Raw genomic sequence first — 20013 nt, 5'->3', positions numbered from 1 at the left:
AAAATTCCCTTTGTATTAACCAGGAGGAATAAAGAATGAAGAGTGACAAGATTTTGACAATGCTCTTAGAGGGCATACTCTCCAAATGCAACATTTATGATATCTATATGTTTTTTTCCCTGTACATTACTTTAATGACCTCCATGATAAAAACTACAAGATCAGTTTTTGTCAGTAAGTTTGAAAGGTCAGTGTATTGGGTGTCATACACATCGATGCACATAACACACAGGTTTACTGTAAAGTATTGGGTAATGGGGCCATTTCAGCACTTTTTTTTTCAGCAGTGACCCTCCTGCAACAGAAGTCGATGATGAATGAAAACAGAAGGTGTGCCGTGCACAGCCCTCAAATATAATGAGGAATTGGGTTTGCTGGTAGGAAGGCAAATGAGTTACAAGGAGCGTGGGTGCAGCATATCATGAAAACAAATTGCAAGACCAAGTACAGTAGCAGATGTTCTTTCACAACGAAAGACACATTTCTTTTTGAGACACGACTCCCCTCAATGCTAAGACATGAGGTAGAGGGTGCTGAAACAGTGAGGAAGCACGGAAGTAAAAATATGGGCAGTTTAGAAAAAGAAAAGAAAATGAACAGAACACAAAGAAAAAAAATCTGTTTACTCATTTCATAGCTTGTGTTTAGATAAGGCCCATAAAAATTGCCTCATATCATTGATAAATATTTGGCAGCGGCATTTATCTTTAATAATAGGAAATGCTGCAGCGACAAAATGGAGAGGGTCCTTTGCCAAAAACCCACTGGACTGTACTGAAGTGTGTTCACTGGTACAAAACAAAGAAACACATCTATGTCTCGACTCTGTGCTCTTTTTTTAAAAAAAACAAAAACAAAAACAAAACAAAAAAAAAAACTTGATAATGGCACCTTTCTTCAATCTTTTGATTTCCGGAAGATAAAAACAATGCCAACTCTTTTTCACCATCCATCCCCATCTGTTGCCATCCCCGCAGCTTTTAAGCATTGATGCAGTTCTCTCAAAACCAGTTTATGACTGCTTGACGTTGGAATAACGACATAGTAATCATGTTGAGACGGTTTCATTTAAGCTGTCTCAAACTCTGAAATTAAAGGTTTTTTTATAACAGTGAATAAAGTACTAGTTTGATTGCTGTAGTGGAATGAAAGTAGGTACATTTAATCAAGTACTGTACTCTACTTGAATATTTTAATTTAGTGCTAGTTTAGTATATTTCAAAGGGAAATATTGTACTTTTCATTCCACCACATTTAAGTGACAACTATAGTTACTATGCAGGTTCAGATTTTACATACAAAAAATGTGATCAGATTAATAAATATAATGTTATTGATTAAACTACCCAACAGTAAAATATTAAGTACATATGAACACATGTTGAATAATAATCCACTAATATAACACTGAGAGGGGTCATTCTGCTGTAGTATGTTTTTTGATACTTTACATTTGGCTGATGATACTTCTGTACTTTTACTCAAAAATCCCATGTTATCAAAAAAAAAAAAAAAAAAAAAAAAAAAAATCAAGTACCCGGTTAGATATTCTTAAAATGATATCTACTCCTTCTCCCACAATCAACAATCCAGAATCTAAAAATGTGCAAATTGTGTAAATATAAGTGTAACTACTGGTCAAAAGTAGTATCCTATTTCACTGTAAAGTTCATTCTCAGTTGCACAGTGACAACAGTGTCGACAATATGCTTCCAAAGTAGTTGTGAAAACAGCCTTCTTCTATACATTCATCATTCTGCTCCGTGAAGGTCAAACATCCGAGTGGAGTAACACAGTTTTGACTGGAGGGGGACTTTAAGTAAGAATTTCAGTCAAGGACTTTTACTGGTAACAGAATATTTTTAAACCGCTGATTTTACTTCAATGAAAGATCTGAATACTTCTTCCACCATTGCATTCTTGTTTGATTTAGAGGGGTACATTTTCCTCTTCAGTTACAAAGATCATGTGTTGTATAGTAGATTATTTTATCACAGATTCTCATCATGTCGCATCTGATACTATTGTGATCATGCTCAAAATATCATGTTAGTATCATGTTGTGAGTTAACCTGAGATTTCCAGCCCTGTTCAACAAGTCCACACACTGAATCTGTCTAGTTTTATAATGTAATGCTCAATCATCTGATTCCCATATGTTTTGTGTTGTCACTTTAGCAGAGAGTCTTTGTACTGTACATACACACTCAGCCATAATGAAAGGGTCTGTTTTCCGGCCTACAGTACTAATCATGTATGAAGCAGTGCTTCCTCTAATCTTGTAGGGCCCCTGCTGAGCTGCACTTGTGTCCCTACTAAATAATTTAGTCCTATTTAAGAGTCTCTGTAGGACCCTGCTGCTGCTGACTATCACTCACAGGTGCCACACAAGCTAAAAAACACACAGAAAGTACTTAGACAATGTGATTCGGATGTCTACGTACAAACAGACAGACCTTCAAATCCAGACGGCACACACATACACTCGCTGCCGATGCATAGACACCATAACACACGGATTTGCACTAAAGCCCAGCTGTCTTAAAAGCAGTGTGGGTTTAATAGGTAGCTATCTGGTCTCTATTGAGTTGTGTGCTTGCCTGCAGTACATTGAACAGAACTCACACAGCGGGCCCAAGAGCTCCTCTCTTTGTGAATATGAGAGGAAGAGTGAGAGAGGCGGAGGAAGCAAGGTAGACATAAAAAAAATAAAAAAAAAAACGACCATGTGGTGCTGAGTGCAGATGCACAAACTCCTCACTGTGGATGTGATCATTGGAGACATTTGCGTGTGTGTGTGTGTGTGAGTTTTGATGTTCTGATGTGACCTACATATGAAAAGAGATAGAAGTTGAATGAGTTTCTGGCAACAGTTTCATGATACGTCAATGAAAATGTTTACTTGGGTATAATAATCTTCAGTTCTCCCAACAGACTATACGGGACATGGTGCTGTTTAGTGATTGTGTAAGCACTAATGCTTAATGTTAACCTATCAGGAACCTACCTTGCTGAAGAACAGACTGTTTTAGCTTTCACACTTTTTGTCTTGACTATGAGAGACTCAACAACAGATATGAATGTGATATTGACAGGTGTTTTCGCAGGTGTTCTGTGTTTGTGTGAAGAAACATGTACAGAGTGTATGTATCCGCTTCTGTATATGTACAGACATGCAGCCGAGGTGCGTTTCCACCTTCCTCCTTCAAATAAAGGGTGTGAAAAGCAGAGAGTGAGAGATGGTGGGGAAGGGAAGATGGATAGAGGTGCTTAAGAAAATGATGCATCATCACACTTTCTCGCTGTTCCCTGTTTCTGGAGGGTGAGGGAGACTGAGTGTGTGTGCCATCGGTGGGTTCTTGCATGCTTTTTAATGTGTATGAGATGTGTGAACGTGTAGGATGATGATTATGTGAATATTGTGTGTGTGTATGTGTGAGGGGGGGGGGGGGCGTGCGCATGTAAAAATGCTGACACCATGTTCAAGTAGTCGGGGGGGGGGTCGTCATTACTCGTCCCAGCCATCAGTGGGAGAGGCAATTTCCATTTAAAAGAGCACTCTGCTCCTGTTTTCCTTCCTTTCCTTTCCTATCCACCTCTGTCCTCCTCCATCACCCTCCACTTCATAGAGTCCCATCTTTCTGATTTCTCCTCTTCTTCCCTGACTGTCCTTCTCTCTTTCCCCCCCCCCCCAAACAATGCCCCGAAAGCATTCATTTTAATGCTTTCATGCTTTATGCGCCATACAAGAGACTCTTTTTTTTCCATTCTTGAGTGCATGGAGAGCTCTTACTTGTTTTATTGGAGTATGAGGCTGGCAAAAGCTGGCGGCTGAGAGAAAAGTGAAAAACAAGATAAAATGTTAAAAGACAAAATGGAAGGGAGTGGAATGTTTCTTCCTTCCTGAGAGTTCAATGACTGGAGAAAATTCTAATCTAGATAAAAGTGGAGGTTTATACAACATTGACATATTATCACTATATAAAGGTGATATCAACAAATGTGTTAGCAAACTGTTGCCTATTTAACAGCATACAATGGGTTTTTAGAGGTTTTTGGTGAAAACCTGCCTGTTGTGGCTGAAAATGGGCAGATGAGAGCAACCAGAGTGAGGTGAGCTAAAAACCAAGTTGCAGGCTGTGAAACCAAACAATGAGTATGGTATAACAAATATCATTTGTCGTTACTACATCTCAGATGTTACAGCATAACTGTGCCTCCAGAGCAGGAAATTACAGGTGTGGTCTGTTCAGCACCCGAGGTGACAGGAACATATTCCTATTACAGTAGTATTATAAAGCCTAATGGAATCGTTTCTAATGAAATTACACGTTTTCTAATTTTGCTGAGAGAAACCTCTTAAAAGAACCCAATTTGTCTTGTGTAACTCTAATTCTTCTGCCCCCTTTTGAGGATTGAGTGAAAATGAAAATGTAATCCTGGGTGTTTAAAGTGGAGACATTGGAACTGTTAGGTTAAAAGGAGCAATTTCATATCAACAGTTATGGATGCTTTGGGAAACTCTCTACCTTCTCTTTTCTCCACCTTCTCTTCTTTTTCATCCTGCTCGTGGGGGCAGACTGAGCAGACTACCAGAGACATCACATCCTCCATCTCCTCATGGGGGATCCCGCAGGAATCCATGGCTAGTTGGGATATACACTGTAAGCCCTCCAGCATATCTTCTCTCTCTACAGCCAAGTATTCTACTCACCATCCAAAGCTGATAGCCATAGGTGAAGGTCAGAATGTAACTATAGATCAACTGGTAAACTGACACTACAAGCGTCTGACTGCATGACCGCAGCACCGCTCTTTTGTCTCAATCTTGCGGTTCAACGGAGCATTGCGTGAACTAGACCCTGAGATGCTTTAAAGTCCCTCCTTTGGGCAAAACCTTTTCCCTTGAGGGAAAACTTATCTTTTTCTTTAACTCTTCTGCCTTGTTTTTTCTCCTATCCAGCCATTCCCTGATGTTTTATCCCTCTCTTACTCCCTTTCCTCACTTTGTCTTTGTAATCATGATCCTTCAATGTCGCCTTGACATTGAGGTGGCACTATAAAGGAAACTCCAATCTCAACAGACAGAAAGACAAGGGCTGAGGGAGAGTAATCACTCTAACATAGATGTGTGGGTGTGTGTGGGTGTGTGTCTATGTTATGTCCATCTTCATGTTTCTATATGGGTGTGTTTTGTGCATACACCCATGTGTGAACGAGGTTTATCTACAATTTGTTGGCAGTTGTGTTTGGACTTATTTTCTATCCATCTCCCTCTGTCTCCTCTCTCTCTCTCTATTCTACACCTCCCAACAAACACACACATATTTCCTTTTTATCCAGCCATTGCTCTCCTCTGACACAATACGGTGAACCTAGGGTGTCAGGCTCCTTTCTATCTTTTTACCCCTGCCACCATTCATCTATCCCTCCCGCCTGAAACCAGGGGAAAGCGTAGGGAGGGTTCATGGGAGTTGATCCCTGTGACAGTGTATGTGTGTGTGTGTGTGGGTTGGTGTAATGCAATAAAAATGAAAAGTGGAGAAAGAATAGAGTCTGTTGACTGGGATTTTCACTGGAGACTAGTGGATTCCTACTTCAAACTAGTGGATCAGAGAAGACAGACAAGTGTAGAGAATGAAAGAAACACTAACATGAGGGCTAGCTGATAACCCAGATGGCAAGATGAGAAAAGTAAAGAAGAAAGAATGAAACCAATGGAGGAAAGAAGAAAGAAAGAAAGAGAACAAAGTCAGAAATAAACGCAGCACACAGACACATGGGCAAAAGGAAAAAAAGGAAACAATGAAAGTAATAAGGGAAAACAAGCTAATACCAGAAGGGGATGAAAAGTGCTAAAGCAGCAGCCAGACAGCCTCAGTCTGAGATTAGAGGGGAAGCAAGAAAGGAGGAGGAGGTTAGAGGAAATGGGAAAGGGAAGTGCCGAGCCATTTATTTTTCTTCTTCCACTATTTAATTCATCCTCTTCCTACTTTTATCAGAGATCAGGACCACTGGCTGTCACACACACATACACACACACACACACACTTGGAATGGCATACCGGAGAGTCGAGCAGAAAGTGTAGCTCCCTTCCTCAAGGAGAGAAAATGCCTGAGAGCCTACTCTACTTGTGGTTAACTCTCAACTCACCACTAACTTTACCAAAAATTATTATTATTCTGTTACAATGAGTCACTGACTCTCATAAATTAGCAGTCAGACAGTGCATTAAAAGTGTGTCAATATTGTTTCACATTGGAGTTTATTTCTTTCTTTTTGTTCAGATTCTGTTTTGCTCTATGTGTTAATTAGTGCAAGCACTTTCATCCGTGTTAATTGCTCTTTTTTTTTTCTTTTTTTTTTTTTTTACACAGCCTGTTTCTCTCTTTGTGCTGTTTTGCCTGAAGATCTCTACCATCACAGCAGAGAACAATGGAGCAATACGTTTTGATGAGTGGGTGCCTGTTTTCTTTGTATCTCGTGTTACTAGCGAGCACGAGGACGCCCCAGTACACCCACACATTCCTGTCAATGGTTTGGACAGCTGGTGATGGTAACTGGACAAGAACTGTAGCGGTGTTTATGAGAAAGGAAATAAATTGAACATTACAGGCCTCAAGGATAAACACAATGCGTTTGGATGAGAAAACATGAAACAAATGTTAGTAGTAGTAGCAAAATTTAACATACACATACAAAAAAAATGTGTCAGTATTGTCTAAGAGTGAGGCATAGTTCTGTTTGGTATTTATTTGCTTTTTTTTGTTTAGTTTCTTTCTTTGGTTTGTGTTTTAATTAGTACAACTGCTTCCACCACTGTTGATGAGTCTGATTGTCTGTTTTTTGCTTGGAGACACCGCTGAGACTAAAGAGAAGTGTGTCCTTGCCAGAGTTAATCACAACTTCCATCTCTCTCCATCTCCATGTATGTCCCTGCATCTCGGTCCTCACGTCAAAACCTTGCCGTGCACTCAGAATTTTAAGGATGACCATCTTTTTAACCGTCCTGACTCTGCCTTAAGGACATATGACCTCCCCGATGTCATTATTATGGATGTCGATGGAGATTTTGAGTGAGTCTTGATCAGTCACTTTCCATCCAATAACATTCATTTCATAGGTTTACATAAAATTGTGCATAATCTGATGACATTTATTTTGAGGAAAATTAAAATACTTAAAATTTGAGGCTGATTTACTGCAGACATCGGTCTGAGACTTTTTTACAAAAACCTTCTCTCCAAATGAGTAGTATTGACGTGTGGTACATGCATTTTTAATGAGCAGTCCCATCTCATACACTGCAGGTGCCAGAGATATTAATTTTTTATCTGGCTCTCCTTACTCTACAAATTTACCTCCATGATCTTAAAGGTAGTGCATATTAATAGGTTGTCTTTCATTTTTGATTTTCTGGAATAACAGAGACATCATACCAGTATGGTATGGGATATTTTTATACAAACTCTGTAAAACTTGTTACTGTTATTTAGGCAATATCTATTCATGTTTACTTTTTTGTATGTGTGAATAGTAGTATTACAGTTAAAGTCCCCCTCCAATCAAAAATGTGTTTTTCCTCTTGTTCCTACAGTTGGATGTTTGAGTTTCATTATACAGAATGATGTGTGTGCAGAGTTTGACACTGGAAGAATGTTTTCACATTTATCTGCTGAAAGTGGAAAGTTTCTCTGTGCTCAATGAAAATCTAATTTTAAGGGGCGGTGCTACAAGCATGATTTGTGACATCACAAATAGTTTGGAAACCAATCCTGGTCCAATATTCAACTTACACAAGTATGTTGTTGAAACCTGAAGCCTCCAGTGCACAAACACTGAGACTGGACTTTACAGTGAAGTAGGAGACATCTTGTATCCAACAGTTTTTGAAATTAAAAATATTTGCATATTCATATAATCTGGAATCTTTAATGAGGGAGAAGGAGTAGATGTAATTTTTAAGATTATAACATGGTAATAATACTTTTTTGTGGAAAAACCATATCAGACACTAATTATGATTTGAAGGAGAGTATTTTATATACATCACAAAACATGTCTGGAGGAGATCTTTGAGATTTCATAAAAGACAGCTACCATCAAAGGTAAATATTTTAACACTACTCCTCTCTAAGAAAAGTGTCTAATATTCTGATAATGATGTCTTCCTGGGGTCTCATTACAAAAAATAGTGAGAGAAATGCAACCACCAAAAACATATACCTACAGTATGTTGTAGTGCTCTAATTACTCCCTGATAGGTTAGAAACCTGAACTGCAGTCTGAGGTTCATACTAATTGCCTTGACTGACAAAACCCATGAGGTCAGTTTTAATTTGGGGCTGTTTAGAGGTAAAGCAGCATGCTAAGGCATGTTGTACACACACACACACACACACACACACACACACACTCTTGGGCCATACTCAAAACACAAAGGATGGATATGAATATGCAGATTACTTTTTTCATCAGTGTGACAATCTGTCACTCAAAGCTCGTGCTAGGCTGCTTGTCAGTGTCGATGTGTTCGTGTACACTGCTTATATTGGTGTGTGTGTGTGTGAGTTTGTGTGACTACACCACCTGTCGTAGGGGACAGACATGACAGAAATGGATCTGGCTCATATTTTATGTGTTATGGTAGCACAGTTAGGTTTAAATTTTCACTGCCCTGTCAAACAAAATGATGGTTCAAAAGGACGGGACTTCTGATTAACACAATTGGCTCTCATAAGCCCTGACCTTCTTAGCTCTATGTCTGTCAAGCTTTCCATTCTCACATAATACATGTACAGTTTAAAATAATAATGGCGGCAGATTTACCACTCAAAATTCCTAGGGATGGATTCCAGATAGAGGTAGACAAAGGCAACTTTCTCATTTTTAGCCGGTGGCAACTGTCACTAGCAGACTGTATCAGCTATTAAACTACTGTTACAGCTTCATGAATTTTGTAATGTTTCTAGCTGACTGGTATAAAAACAAGAACCCTGTAAAGGATGACATATATATTAATATGGACCTGATGGCTACACTAGATACATGATATCATGCTTAGAGACTGAGGTTAAAGCTGCATGTCCCAACCAAAAAGTCAGCATTCCCACCAGCTGATTCATGTCACCCATAAACTCACGAAACCATTCATTCTAACATTGTAACATTTACAGCTTACGTTAGAGTAGCAAATACACTGTTTAGCTGCACTTTGGAGAGGATATTAAAAGAAACCATGGTGACAAACACATTGCGTCTCCTGAGCCTGCTTAACTATAAAAGGAACCTCGTGTTTTGACAGTTGAGCACTTTTAATGTGAAGCAGGATGTTCTGTTTGCATTTAGTTGTGACCTAATATATGGTGCAAAAAGAGTGAACAGTAAGCATTGAGGCTGTCATCAATGAGATAAATTGCATGCGTCGTTGAACTTATAACCCTTTGTGCTTATCTGAATCCGGCGTGGGAATGGCGGACTCTTGACTACACAGAAAGATAATTACTGAATCTAAATATGTTAATGACTATTGCGGGAAAAAAAGGACAACCATGAATAGTATCAAACATGGGGTTTTTGATACTATTATGACTTTAAAGGATTATGACTTTAAAGAGTAAGTTGTATGGGTTAATTATATTTTTGAACTCTATCACAGAAAACAAGAGAGCAGAAACATGAAGCTTTTGTTTTCTGAGACTGTTTTCTCAAACTGCTAGTCTCGGGCCTGAAGGCTGTAAGATTGACCATATAAAGCTTTCCATCAACGTGTCTATTGTGGTGTAAGAAACAAACTGTATTACACCAATAAAACTGATAACCATCCCATCGGATGAAGAGGCACTATAGCAGCACGCTTACTTTCTCACTTATCTTCCCTTCTGTCCACTCATTCCGTTATTAGTTTTTCTCGTGTGTATGTTCATGTGTATGTGTTTCTGTGCGGACAGTGACAGCGAGGGAGATGAAGAAACAAGATAGATAGATGGATTATAATGGCTTGAAAAGTTTTAAATTGTTTTGGTAAAAGTTTGTGAGAATATAGTTTCTTGTTTTTCTCTTTCCTCACTGTTGGCTCTCATTTTTTGACCATCCCAAAGCTGAGATATAGTTTCCATCTTTTCAGTGATACAACTGTTTTGGCCAAATAAATCCAGAAATGATTCCCTGGATATTACAGTTTATATCCAGGATACACCCTTGACATGAATGGAGAAATGCATTATAGTTTTTAAATGGACAGTTACAAACAACCTAACCTCCTACAAGAGAGCCCGAGGGAAGGAGAGGTGTCACAAGGTCTAGGAAGAGGAATGAGCAGGGGTGGAGGAAGTACATGCCAGCAGGATGGTGGGGATGTGGCAGCAGGGTGGGTGGAACCAATGGGAGCATGCCATCAACCACAAGATTACATGCCCAGAGCTCTGGAAGACTGAAGCACCACAGATCAAGTTCCTGAATATAGTCGGTTTCCAACATCCTCCCCACCCATCCAACCTTTTTGGCTGGGGTCTGGCAGTAACACTGTGTGCCAGTGAGGGGGATCCCTGGAGCATACACTGAGTTGTTGTCCGTAGACCCTGAGAAAGGATGCACCTGGTCTTGATGAAGTGGCGTCAAGACCAGACCAGGTGCTTGGGGCAATCCTCCTTAGGAACAAACAACTGCATCTTGACTTGGGGAGGCACCTCAAGTCGGTCGCAGAGAGCACACTCAAGTCAGACATGGTGCGGATATATGAAAGACAGATGGTCCTGCTGGAATTGGCAGTCCTCTGGGAAGACCAGGTGGAGAAGTCCACTAAGTCATAGACAGCCAAGGATGCAGACCTGGTAGGCCAGTACCAGGAGGCCTGAGGATATGTGCCCATCACAGTTGGCAGCAGATGCTTTACTTGCCATTTCCTATGCAGGACTCCTTGGCATCACAGGACTGAAGAGAGAGCCATCAGTAACATGACTGACGCCTCAGAAAAGGCATCAAGATGGCTGGCACACAAGCTGGGGCCACCTGGAGGAAGGTGTCTGATGTTGAAAGAGACGAAATACTGGATGTCCCCAGGCATCACTGATGATGTGTGTGTAAAGTATGTTCAGTGGTAACAAATACTGCAAAAAACATAAATCTGTCTAATCAGTGTAAAAAAAACAACATAAATAATAAAGAAAATGAAAAAAAAAAGCTCACATCTAGACACGCCCGTGTATGTGTGTGTGTGTGTGTGTGTGTGTGTGTGTGTGTGTGTGTGTGTGTGTGTGTGTGTGTGTCAATACCTGTCAGTAAAAGAGTTTCAACAAGCCAAGTAAGGGCATGTTATTGGTCATGAGAGGCACACAGCTGAGCCCTGATGTCCAGAGCTAGAGACCATAGCTAATTTGAACAGACAGATTACTGGTTTTTACCAGACGAAATCAAATCTTGTGTGTGTGTGTGTGTGCGAGAGAGAGAAAGAGAGAGAGCGAGAGAGAGCCTCTGACATTCCCCCAGTAGACTGCCAACAGTAGCCTCCCTTTAATATAACAACCACTAGCCCTATTAAATATCCTCTGATCTGTGGCCGTGGCATTTACTTCTCCCTCTCCATCTTCGCCTCCATCCCCGCTGCCAAACAACGCTCATAGGGACGACTGCCCTTTCATCAAGGGAGAGTGTATCTGTGTTTGCGTGTATCTTCTTTCAGTAATTGTGTGCTGAAAATCCCAATTTGAGAAATGCACACACAAAAATATATTGCAAACAGGCTTCAAAGACAGGATTATCACTGAGAGCCTAGAGAGGGAGTTAATGTCACTCTGTACACCCACGGCAGCCTTAGCTGCTCTGTGTGTGTGTGTGTGTGTGTGTGTTTGTGTGTGAATGCACGTGTGTTGCGTGCAGACACTGAACTTGTATGTACACCCGCAGTACCAGTAGTATATGTGCATCGCAAAAGCGTGTTTGATATGAGAAAATGTAGGATTTAAATGTGTGACTGTGTGTTTATGACATGCAAATTTCTTTTATGTGTAGCCTACTTGATTGTGTGTCTAGAGTATCTGTATGTTTCTTGCCATCACCCTTATCTGTAATTTTGCCTCTTCACATCAAAAAGAAGGAAACACTACCCAGCATGCTGCCAACTACTGCCACTGTGACTTGGTACAACTTACATATATTCATTTTGAAACTGAGAACTAAGCGGAAACCCTGTAATCTTTTCTTTCATTGTTTCTTTCTTGTTTCTCTTCATTGTTTCATTTGGTGACCTTAATTCTTGAATCTTAAAATCAGTCCCCAGTGTGGTAGAGCTGTTACTGCACGGCAAAAAAGTACCCGTCATGAGAAATTAGACTAGACAAGACATTCCTTGAATCATTTATTGTCTCAATGCAAAATGAATTGATTTGGCTTTTTCTGTCTTGTTTTAAGTCCCTGACCTTGTCATTGAAACAGATCAGAAACATGTATTTTTATCTAAAACCACAGGCGTGTGCTGCCACTTGTTTTGAGAAAAACACAGATTGTAAGATTGAATTTAAGCCAAACAAGCTCAAAGTTCTTGCAAGGTTCGGTGGCTGCCACTGTGCGTTGGCCGGGGTCCTCGTTTACCGCTGTTTATCACCTGCCTGCTAACATTACGTCCTGCGGGACGATTAATGGCCGGACGCCAAAGAAATCCAACACATGAATCACCTTGTTAATGACAGAGCACCACAGATTGTGCATGTGTGCGTGTGAAGCCACGTGCGTGTGTGTTCATCTTTCATCACATGTGCTGCAGCCCTGTCTGACAAGTGTAAATTGCATCTGCAGTTATCTCCAGCTCTGTTTGTGTTGTTGTTGTTGTTGTAGCACTCAGTACAGACACTTGTCTTTGCATTACTCTGGGCCTTGTTAAGGCTGCCATGACCGCTTTCTGATGTGCTAAGAGCCGTGTTGGCTGTGTCACGCTGCTCTTACTAAAGTGCTGTTGATCACACCAGCTGAACTTGACAGGCCAATTCCTCAGGGAAGAAGGGAGAGAGATGGAGAGAGAGAGATGGAGAGAGAGAAAAAAAAAAAAAGAGAGAGAGAGGGTCAGAAAAAGAAAAGACAGCAAAACACAAAGAGAGACAGAGAAATATAGACAGGTAGGTATAGAAAGATGGGGAGAGAGGAGAAACTCAGACAGTATGATGAGCACAAATGGAGAAAAATTAAGTATTCATACAGTACCTCAGCAAACAGCACACTTTCAGAGGTAAGCAGGGGCACACACGCGCACTAAAGTAATGCAAATAATCACATCTGTGTTTCTGAGAAGTTAGATGGAACACACACAGCGATGCTGCTCATTGTGCACATGCTCTACAATACAGTCAGGCTTGCACGCTGACACACACATACTGTACAAACTCAAGTAATCATACACAAATATTGTGTTTCTGGATGTATAAACACTACACAACAGCCAGACCTGCCTGAAATCTTTGTGCGCATACGCACACATACATACATATGTGATGAAGGCTCACCTTGCCAGCCGGGTTTGCAGACAGGCTTGACGTCAATGCGGACAGGGACGCTGTGCAAGGCTCTCTTCTGGCCGCAGTCCCAGGCCGTCACCCGGATCTCGTACTGCTGCTGTCGGTCATAGCTCAGCTTCTCTGTGTTCCGGATGTTACCTGGCAGAAAGAAAGTCGCTCACGGTCAAATTCTACCCAAATAGCTTTAACAGTTAGAATGTCTTGTAGAGTAATTTCAGTTCTCTGTTGTGTCTCATAATGACAAAAAATTGTACCGAACAATTTAGCAAATTGAGAGCCCTCAAAAACCAGTTGGTAAACAAAATGTCAGTAAATAAAAGGTCTGGTTGGGTTGGAGGTTGTGAAGAAGTTCAGTCGTCATTGGCAAGTCCAGCTTTCTCTAAATTCAACACTCACTCTGTGCAGTTTTGGTTTCTATAATATAGTGATTAGTTTCAACATGACATTACTGTGTGCCAAGATTCACCATCAGTGAAAAAACACCTGAAATCAATTGAGGTGAATATGTCACCGGGGATGAGAGGTTTCTTGTCTTTTTCACAGAGGATGTGTTAACATGTTACAGTAAGAGAAGCAAAGGTGTAAATAATAAAATGTATGATGGTTCCGTTTAGCTGCTTTGGTTTTGGGGTCCTGTGGCAGTATTAAATGTTCCTGAGGATGAAAGTAGCTCCCACCTGGTCCAGTTAGAAGAATAAATCGAAATCTAAAGATGAAGGTCATGTCAGTCCTAACCAGACTCCCAAGACTTTGGTCTTAGAGTAATTCACAAAACATTTTAGTGCAAAAACTTCTGTGAGTCTGTGAGAAGTTAGCGGCAGTCAAGAAAACTCCTAACTCACTGACACATAGGAAATAATCAGTCCTGTGATGGAAGTAATGTGCATTGTTGTGTGACTGTTTTGGAAAAATACGACAATAATGAAACTTTTAAAGGCATATTTTGAAGGCGGCTGAGTAAATGAAGTTCCAGTCAGCTCACTGACAAATGAAAACAATCCAACAACATATAATGATGGTTTGTGCTGCTGAGCCACTGAAGAAATGCAGTTTACAGCATTGATGTATTTGGGAATATCTCAGTCTTCAGACTGAATAATTACACAAACCATAAATACACTCTTCAGACTCCAGTCTGTTCGACAGTTCAGTAAACGTACTGAAGATTATATTAAATAATCAACAACTGCAATAAATACAACAATAAATCAATAAAGTTGATTGCATGGCCATCTCTGGACTACTCAGTGAAATCAGTGCTATATGAAAAGTATTAACATTTATTCAGTCAATTGGAAATAAATATCACCGTATCAACATGGAGATGGTGTTCCATGCCAGATACAATCTACTTGACAAGTCAATATTTTACTTTGTTTCATAAAATCTTTGACACAGTTTACAAAACGGCTAAAATATTTGTTGATGGAATCCATCTGTCTGCTGAATCAAACTAATCTATTTATATAATTTCATTTGTTCCTCATGCTCCTCTGTATTGATGAATATTTCATTTCATATTCACTGACACAGACCGGTGACCTGTCAATCAATCACTGTCAACAAAGTTCATATTTGTGTTGCCTCTTGTATTGTGCATGTCGTCACACGTTCATGACTCACTGGGACACTTGAATAGAACAGAGCCATCATGAACGTCTTCAGTAACACCGGTGCTTCTCTGAATATACCAAGTCATAATGTCTGCTGTAAAAAGGGTGAATTTGGTAAATGTCTACATAAAGCTTTAATGTGTGATTTGATCTAGTATTGAGTCTAAAATCCATTTTCCTTCAGTGTAGAATGGACCGTTTATTTCAGAACTTTCTTCACAGACCATGTAAAGTGGAATAAGTGCAGTGCTTTAAAGAAGTTATTACAAAATATATGAACTACAATGTTTTTGCAGAACATTTTGTTCTGTAATAAATAGCACAAACCTGAATCTGTTGTGATATAAGTGAAAAAGAAACAGCCTGGAGTTACTCAGTCATCAGTGATTGGGACACTGACTTTATGGAGTCATAAAATGCCTGTGTGAGCTTTTCCAGCTAAATGAGCTTTATTTTATTGTAGTCATAACTGATGTGCAACAGATATGTTTCTATATTCCATATTCACCGCTACTCTGGCTGCTCTCACCATGCCTAAAACTTGAAAATTCATTCTTAATGGTGCTGTAATGTAGTTTTATGACTGGAGTAAGTACTTTTCTTCTGTTTGCTGATTTATATGACTTCAGAGTTTAGTATAAACTATAGAAAGTAAGAAAGTTAAGTATACACTTTAAACTGCCTTGGGGGAAGTGAGTTGATAACTAGGACGGTGTTCCCACCCCAGTATATATCTACTGTATTATGTGTCTTGACTTATTAGATAGCATACATTGCTTGTGTATTGCTATTATGTGTGTGTGTGTGTGTGTGTGTGTGTGTGTGTGTTTGCTTAAGGGAGTAATGGGTATTTAATTTTAATTTTTGATCATCATTATATATCATTGTCAAATTAACTGTGATACCTTAATATAATCACTGTAACAAATGAGATCATGGTGGAGATGACATGTAGCCTCTATCTCACACAAGCTGATGTTTGATTAGTGTTAATGTTTCTCAAAATTAAGACCATGTTTCCATTAAACCCCTTGTGATGCAACCATGTTTGAACTTGTCCTCCTCTCACCTCCCCAGTGGTTTTTTTTTTCCTAGAGGTAATAAATATATATTTTCCCCCCCTAATTTAGCCTATAATTAAAATTATATCATCATCAGGACACAAACGATGGCTGAGTTAGTGTGACGGTAAAAAATATCCGCCATGATAAAAGTTTATTACACATGAAATGAGATTTAAACCGTTTCAAAAATAGATGCACCAAGTATAACCAACATAAATAACATGAATTTATCTACTTCCTATGAAAACTCACTCTTTGTTCTTGTCTCTGCATAGACCCTGACACATCAGACAGAAATCCTTCCTTAAGGTTTCAAGCATTCATTCATACAGACTTTAGCCTTAAATAGGCCAATAAAAGTGTCCCAAAAGTCTGGTTTTCCTCTGAACACACTGCTTGTCCCAGTCAAGACTCCTCGACTTAGAGGTTAGGGAGAGGATCAAGTGTTTTTAAGTTATAGGAATTGATTTCAAGTGAAATGAGTCATTGGTGTCAAAGTCAATTTGACTTAAGCCCCTTTTATGTGGCTAAAATCCACACCTCAGCTTGAAATTTAGAACCAATCCCGCACATTTTCCTGGAGACTTAGCTTGGTGACACACAACATCAAAAGCAATGTTAAGCTGCCCACTTTGCCAGATCTTTTTTTTTTTTGTACTAATGTTTCAAAATGTCGAAAACGCCGCACATAGCACCTCAACAGAAACAAATAACCCAGTCGACAGTAGAGCACAATCTGCATCCAGACCACATCCAGTCCTGCTTCATTGGTAACCGCGACCCATTTAACAAACCGACGTCTTTTTCTCATGCTGAGCAGAGTGCATGAAGGGAGCTCTTGTAGTCCTAATGTGTCTGTTAATATTTGATGAGTCTTCAACTACAGATGGATGACAATGCTATACATGCAGCCCAGCCTGGGCAGGCAGGGGGCACGCTGATTGAGAACACTTGCTGAGTGTAAAGAGCATTGAAAAGAGACACTACCGGCCCTCATTGGCTGCGAGTTGAAACATAGCTGGAATTAGTTATTGCGACTTTTATTGCAGCCTGGATGCTTCTTGAGGTTTTTGTATTGTGGGGAGAGAGGTACAGAGAGAGCTGAATGTTGATAATGTGGTATATTTGAATACGAGAGTGTGAGTGGGAGGATTAGATGTAATTCATATGAGGACAGCATTGTTCGTCTTCCTCGTGCTCCTCATCGCCCATTCTCTCTGTCTCCTCTCAGCTTGTTTAGAATTCCTTCCCTCCTCGTTCTCCCTTTTCCAACCTTCCCATCCCCTCTCAATGCACATCATTGTCTCACTGTTTTGCAGCCTCATCCTATTTCACTGTTTGCTGCCTCATCTGTTGTGTCTTTTTTCTAACACACACACACACACACACACACACACACACACACACACACAGACGTATGCATGCACACTTACACACTTGCACCTTTCTGCATGATGGAGGTTCCTATTCCACCTCCTTCAATTACTACATCAACTTATCCGTGTCAGCAGGCTGTGCGTGCTGTGACTGCTGGCAAGGGTGGCCAGGTAGTAAATGACTACTTTACCCTCCATCTCGCTCTCTCTCTTTGCCTCTCTATCAAACACACACAAGCAAATAATGTTTGCATCTATCTTTTTGCATCGCCTCCGTCATCCCTTTATAATTACTATCAATCCAAGTTTTGCATTATTCTATATTATTCTTACTGACAACAAAAGAGCATAACCAACCACTTCAGTACTTCAACCCCTGCTCATGTGGGGTTCATAGGTCACAAATGTAGTTTCATACAGTTTGGCATTGTAGTTTGTAGTTTTCTAAGATCATAAACACAGTAAATCTTATTCCTGCTAAACATGCACGTCATTGTGAGCATGTTAGCATGTTGGCAAGCAGGAGGCATGGTTGAGAGTTGGAGGTAATGGGCGTTGGCCCCTGGTGACTTAGGTTTGCAGCATAATTTCAGCTTTACACCACATTTAGTTAGAAAACAGCCCTGCGTGAAACAATGCAAGCCCCCTTCATCAATGTGAACCAAACCATTCCATCGAGGCAGCTGAGGTGCCATCGCAGATGGTTCGGGCAAAAAAAAGGCTGGCGTGTGCAGTAATAAAGTTGAGTCTGGCTTAACTTTTGCTGGAGCACATTGCAATGTCATCTGGCAAGGGTAGATTACTACCCTACCTTGTAATCTGAGTGCTGTATTTATAGTGTTTACCTCATGATCGCCATGACAAAAGATAAAAATGACTGCCGCTGTGCCACTGTAAAATCCTTCCTTGTAATATTATAAAGTGTTGTGCAGCGTTTTGGTGTCTTATAAACCTTTAACCTCATGGATCTATTTCTTCAGCAGAAATCCCTACATCAACATTTCATTGTCTCAACGGTACCTGAAGCAACACACCCCCACCAACGCAGCTCTCGCTTGCAGGGCTGTTTTCAGTCAGAACGCCCACATAGTCTTGTTAATGTTTTTGTACAACAATGGAGCTGTATGGCACAGAGGAATAAGCTATATCAGGCTTTGGCTACACAGATAATACTTGTTAGTAGGATCAGTTCATTGTTGGGTTTTTCAATTGACAATAAGAAAAAATATAGAACATTTCCTCCCATCCTTTGTGATTATCCCTGCTACAGTTTTCTATCTACTCTTGTCCCTCATCGCCTCATAGCACTAACTCTTGCTCTCACAGCCAGCCCCTCCTTTTCCCCCACCCTCCATCTCCTTCCTCTCTCCCTCAGGTGCTCTTGAGTTCAAGAGCTCTCAAAGCTTTTTCCTCAGCGGTCAATGGCTGAGCGAGACCCCTTCAAATGGAGAGAGAGAGGAGAGAGCACTCTGGCTGCAGCCTCCCACCTGTATCATTCACAGTTCTGTTTGGCCCTAACCTCATCCAGTCAGCCTTTTTATTGCAACACCTCAGCAGTCAGCAACACTCGGCAGTCAGCAGCAACAAAAACCTAAACAGTAATGTCCCTCGGATCTGAGTATTCTAAGCTAAAATAAATAAATAAATCTATGGTGATGTTTAAAGAGTTTTAGAAGAGGCACTAGTCTGGCAGCTGTAGATGAAGAGCTTGTCTAATGGTGGTAAAACTCAAGAATTTTCAAGTCTACAGTGAAAGTATCCACTTAAGGAATACATTTAACTCTACTTGACTTTGTGTAAGTTACTCAGCAAGGGTGTTTAAACAAAAAGACAAAACTTAAGATGTATAAATTTTGGAGCCAAAAATGTAATAATAGTAATGGCAGAGCTCAGTCTGTCCTCCAGCTAAGGTTACCAGAAAGATCAGTAGAGGACATGAAGACCTCTGATCACATGTATGCAGGCATCTCTCCCTCTCTCTCACACACATACACACACACTCATGTCTGTTTTGGTGTGTGTAATAATACAATCATCTTTATTTGTAGAGCAATTTTCAAGAATCAAAGTGCAAGTGACAACTCAAGCAGAGATCAAGTCAATTGGAGCAGATATTTGAGTGTTCCCATAGGTTTCGTCTTAGCATTTATCTTTGTCTGTGTGTGTGTGTGTTTGTGTGTTTTCATGTTTGTGTGTGCTCAGACTTCTGTGATCTGATTTGTGGAGACTGATGGCTCTCTGGGCAAAGCTTGACTTTGTCCTTGGAAAGAGCAAAGAACACATTTCACCCTGGAGAGAGACATCTGTCTGAGTATTAAGTTTTGCTACCAGAGTGTATGCAGGCGTGTGTGTGTGTGTGTGTGCAGTATTAGTGTGTGTGTGTGTGTGTGTTTCTCCTGCGGCTGTGAAGAGTGTATGTGTGTTTCATGGGTGGGATTTTTAGATCACGAATCC

At 40.3% G+C, this 20013-nt stretch overlaps 1 protein-coding gene across 3 annotated transcripts in view; it reads right to left on the bottom strand.

Annotated features, from left to right (window-relative positions):
* Positions 1-20013, bottom strand: part of LOC122983827 (calsyntenin-2-like) — a 242844-nt gene that overhangs the window by 64246 nt on the left and 158585 nt on the right. For all 3 annotated transcript variants that reach the window (XM_044353950.1, XM_044353952.1, XM_044353951.1), the window contains exon 5: positions 13495-13644. In XM_044353950.1, the coding sequence (XP_044209885.1) occupies positions 13495-13644 (150 nt within the window). The remainder of the gene's footprint in view (positions 1-13494; positions 13645-20013) is intronic.

Source organism: Thunnus albacares, chromosome 6, assembly GCF_914725855.1.
Source record: "Thunnus albacares chromosome 6, fThuAlb1.1, whole genome shotgun sequence".
Taxonomy (NCBI): domain Eukaryota; kingdom Metazoa; phylum Chordata; class Actinopteri; order Scombriformes; family Scombridae; genus Thunnus; species Thunnus albacares.
The sequence above is the reverse complement of the archived record's forward strand: the minus strand, read 5'-3'. Positions and strand labels throughout refer to the sequence as shown.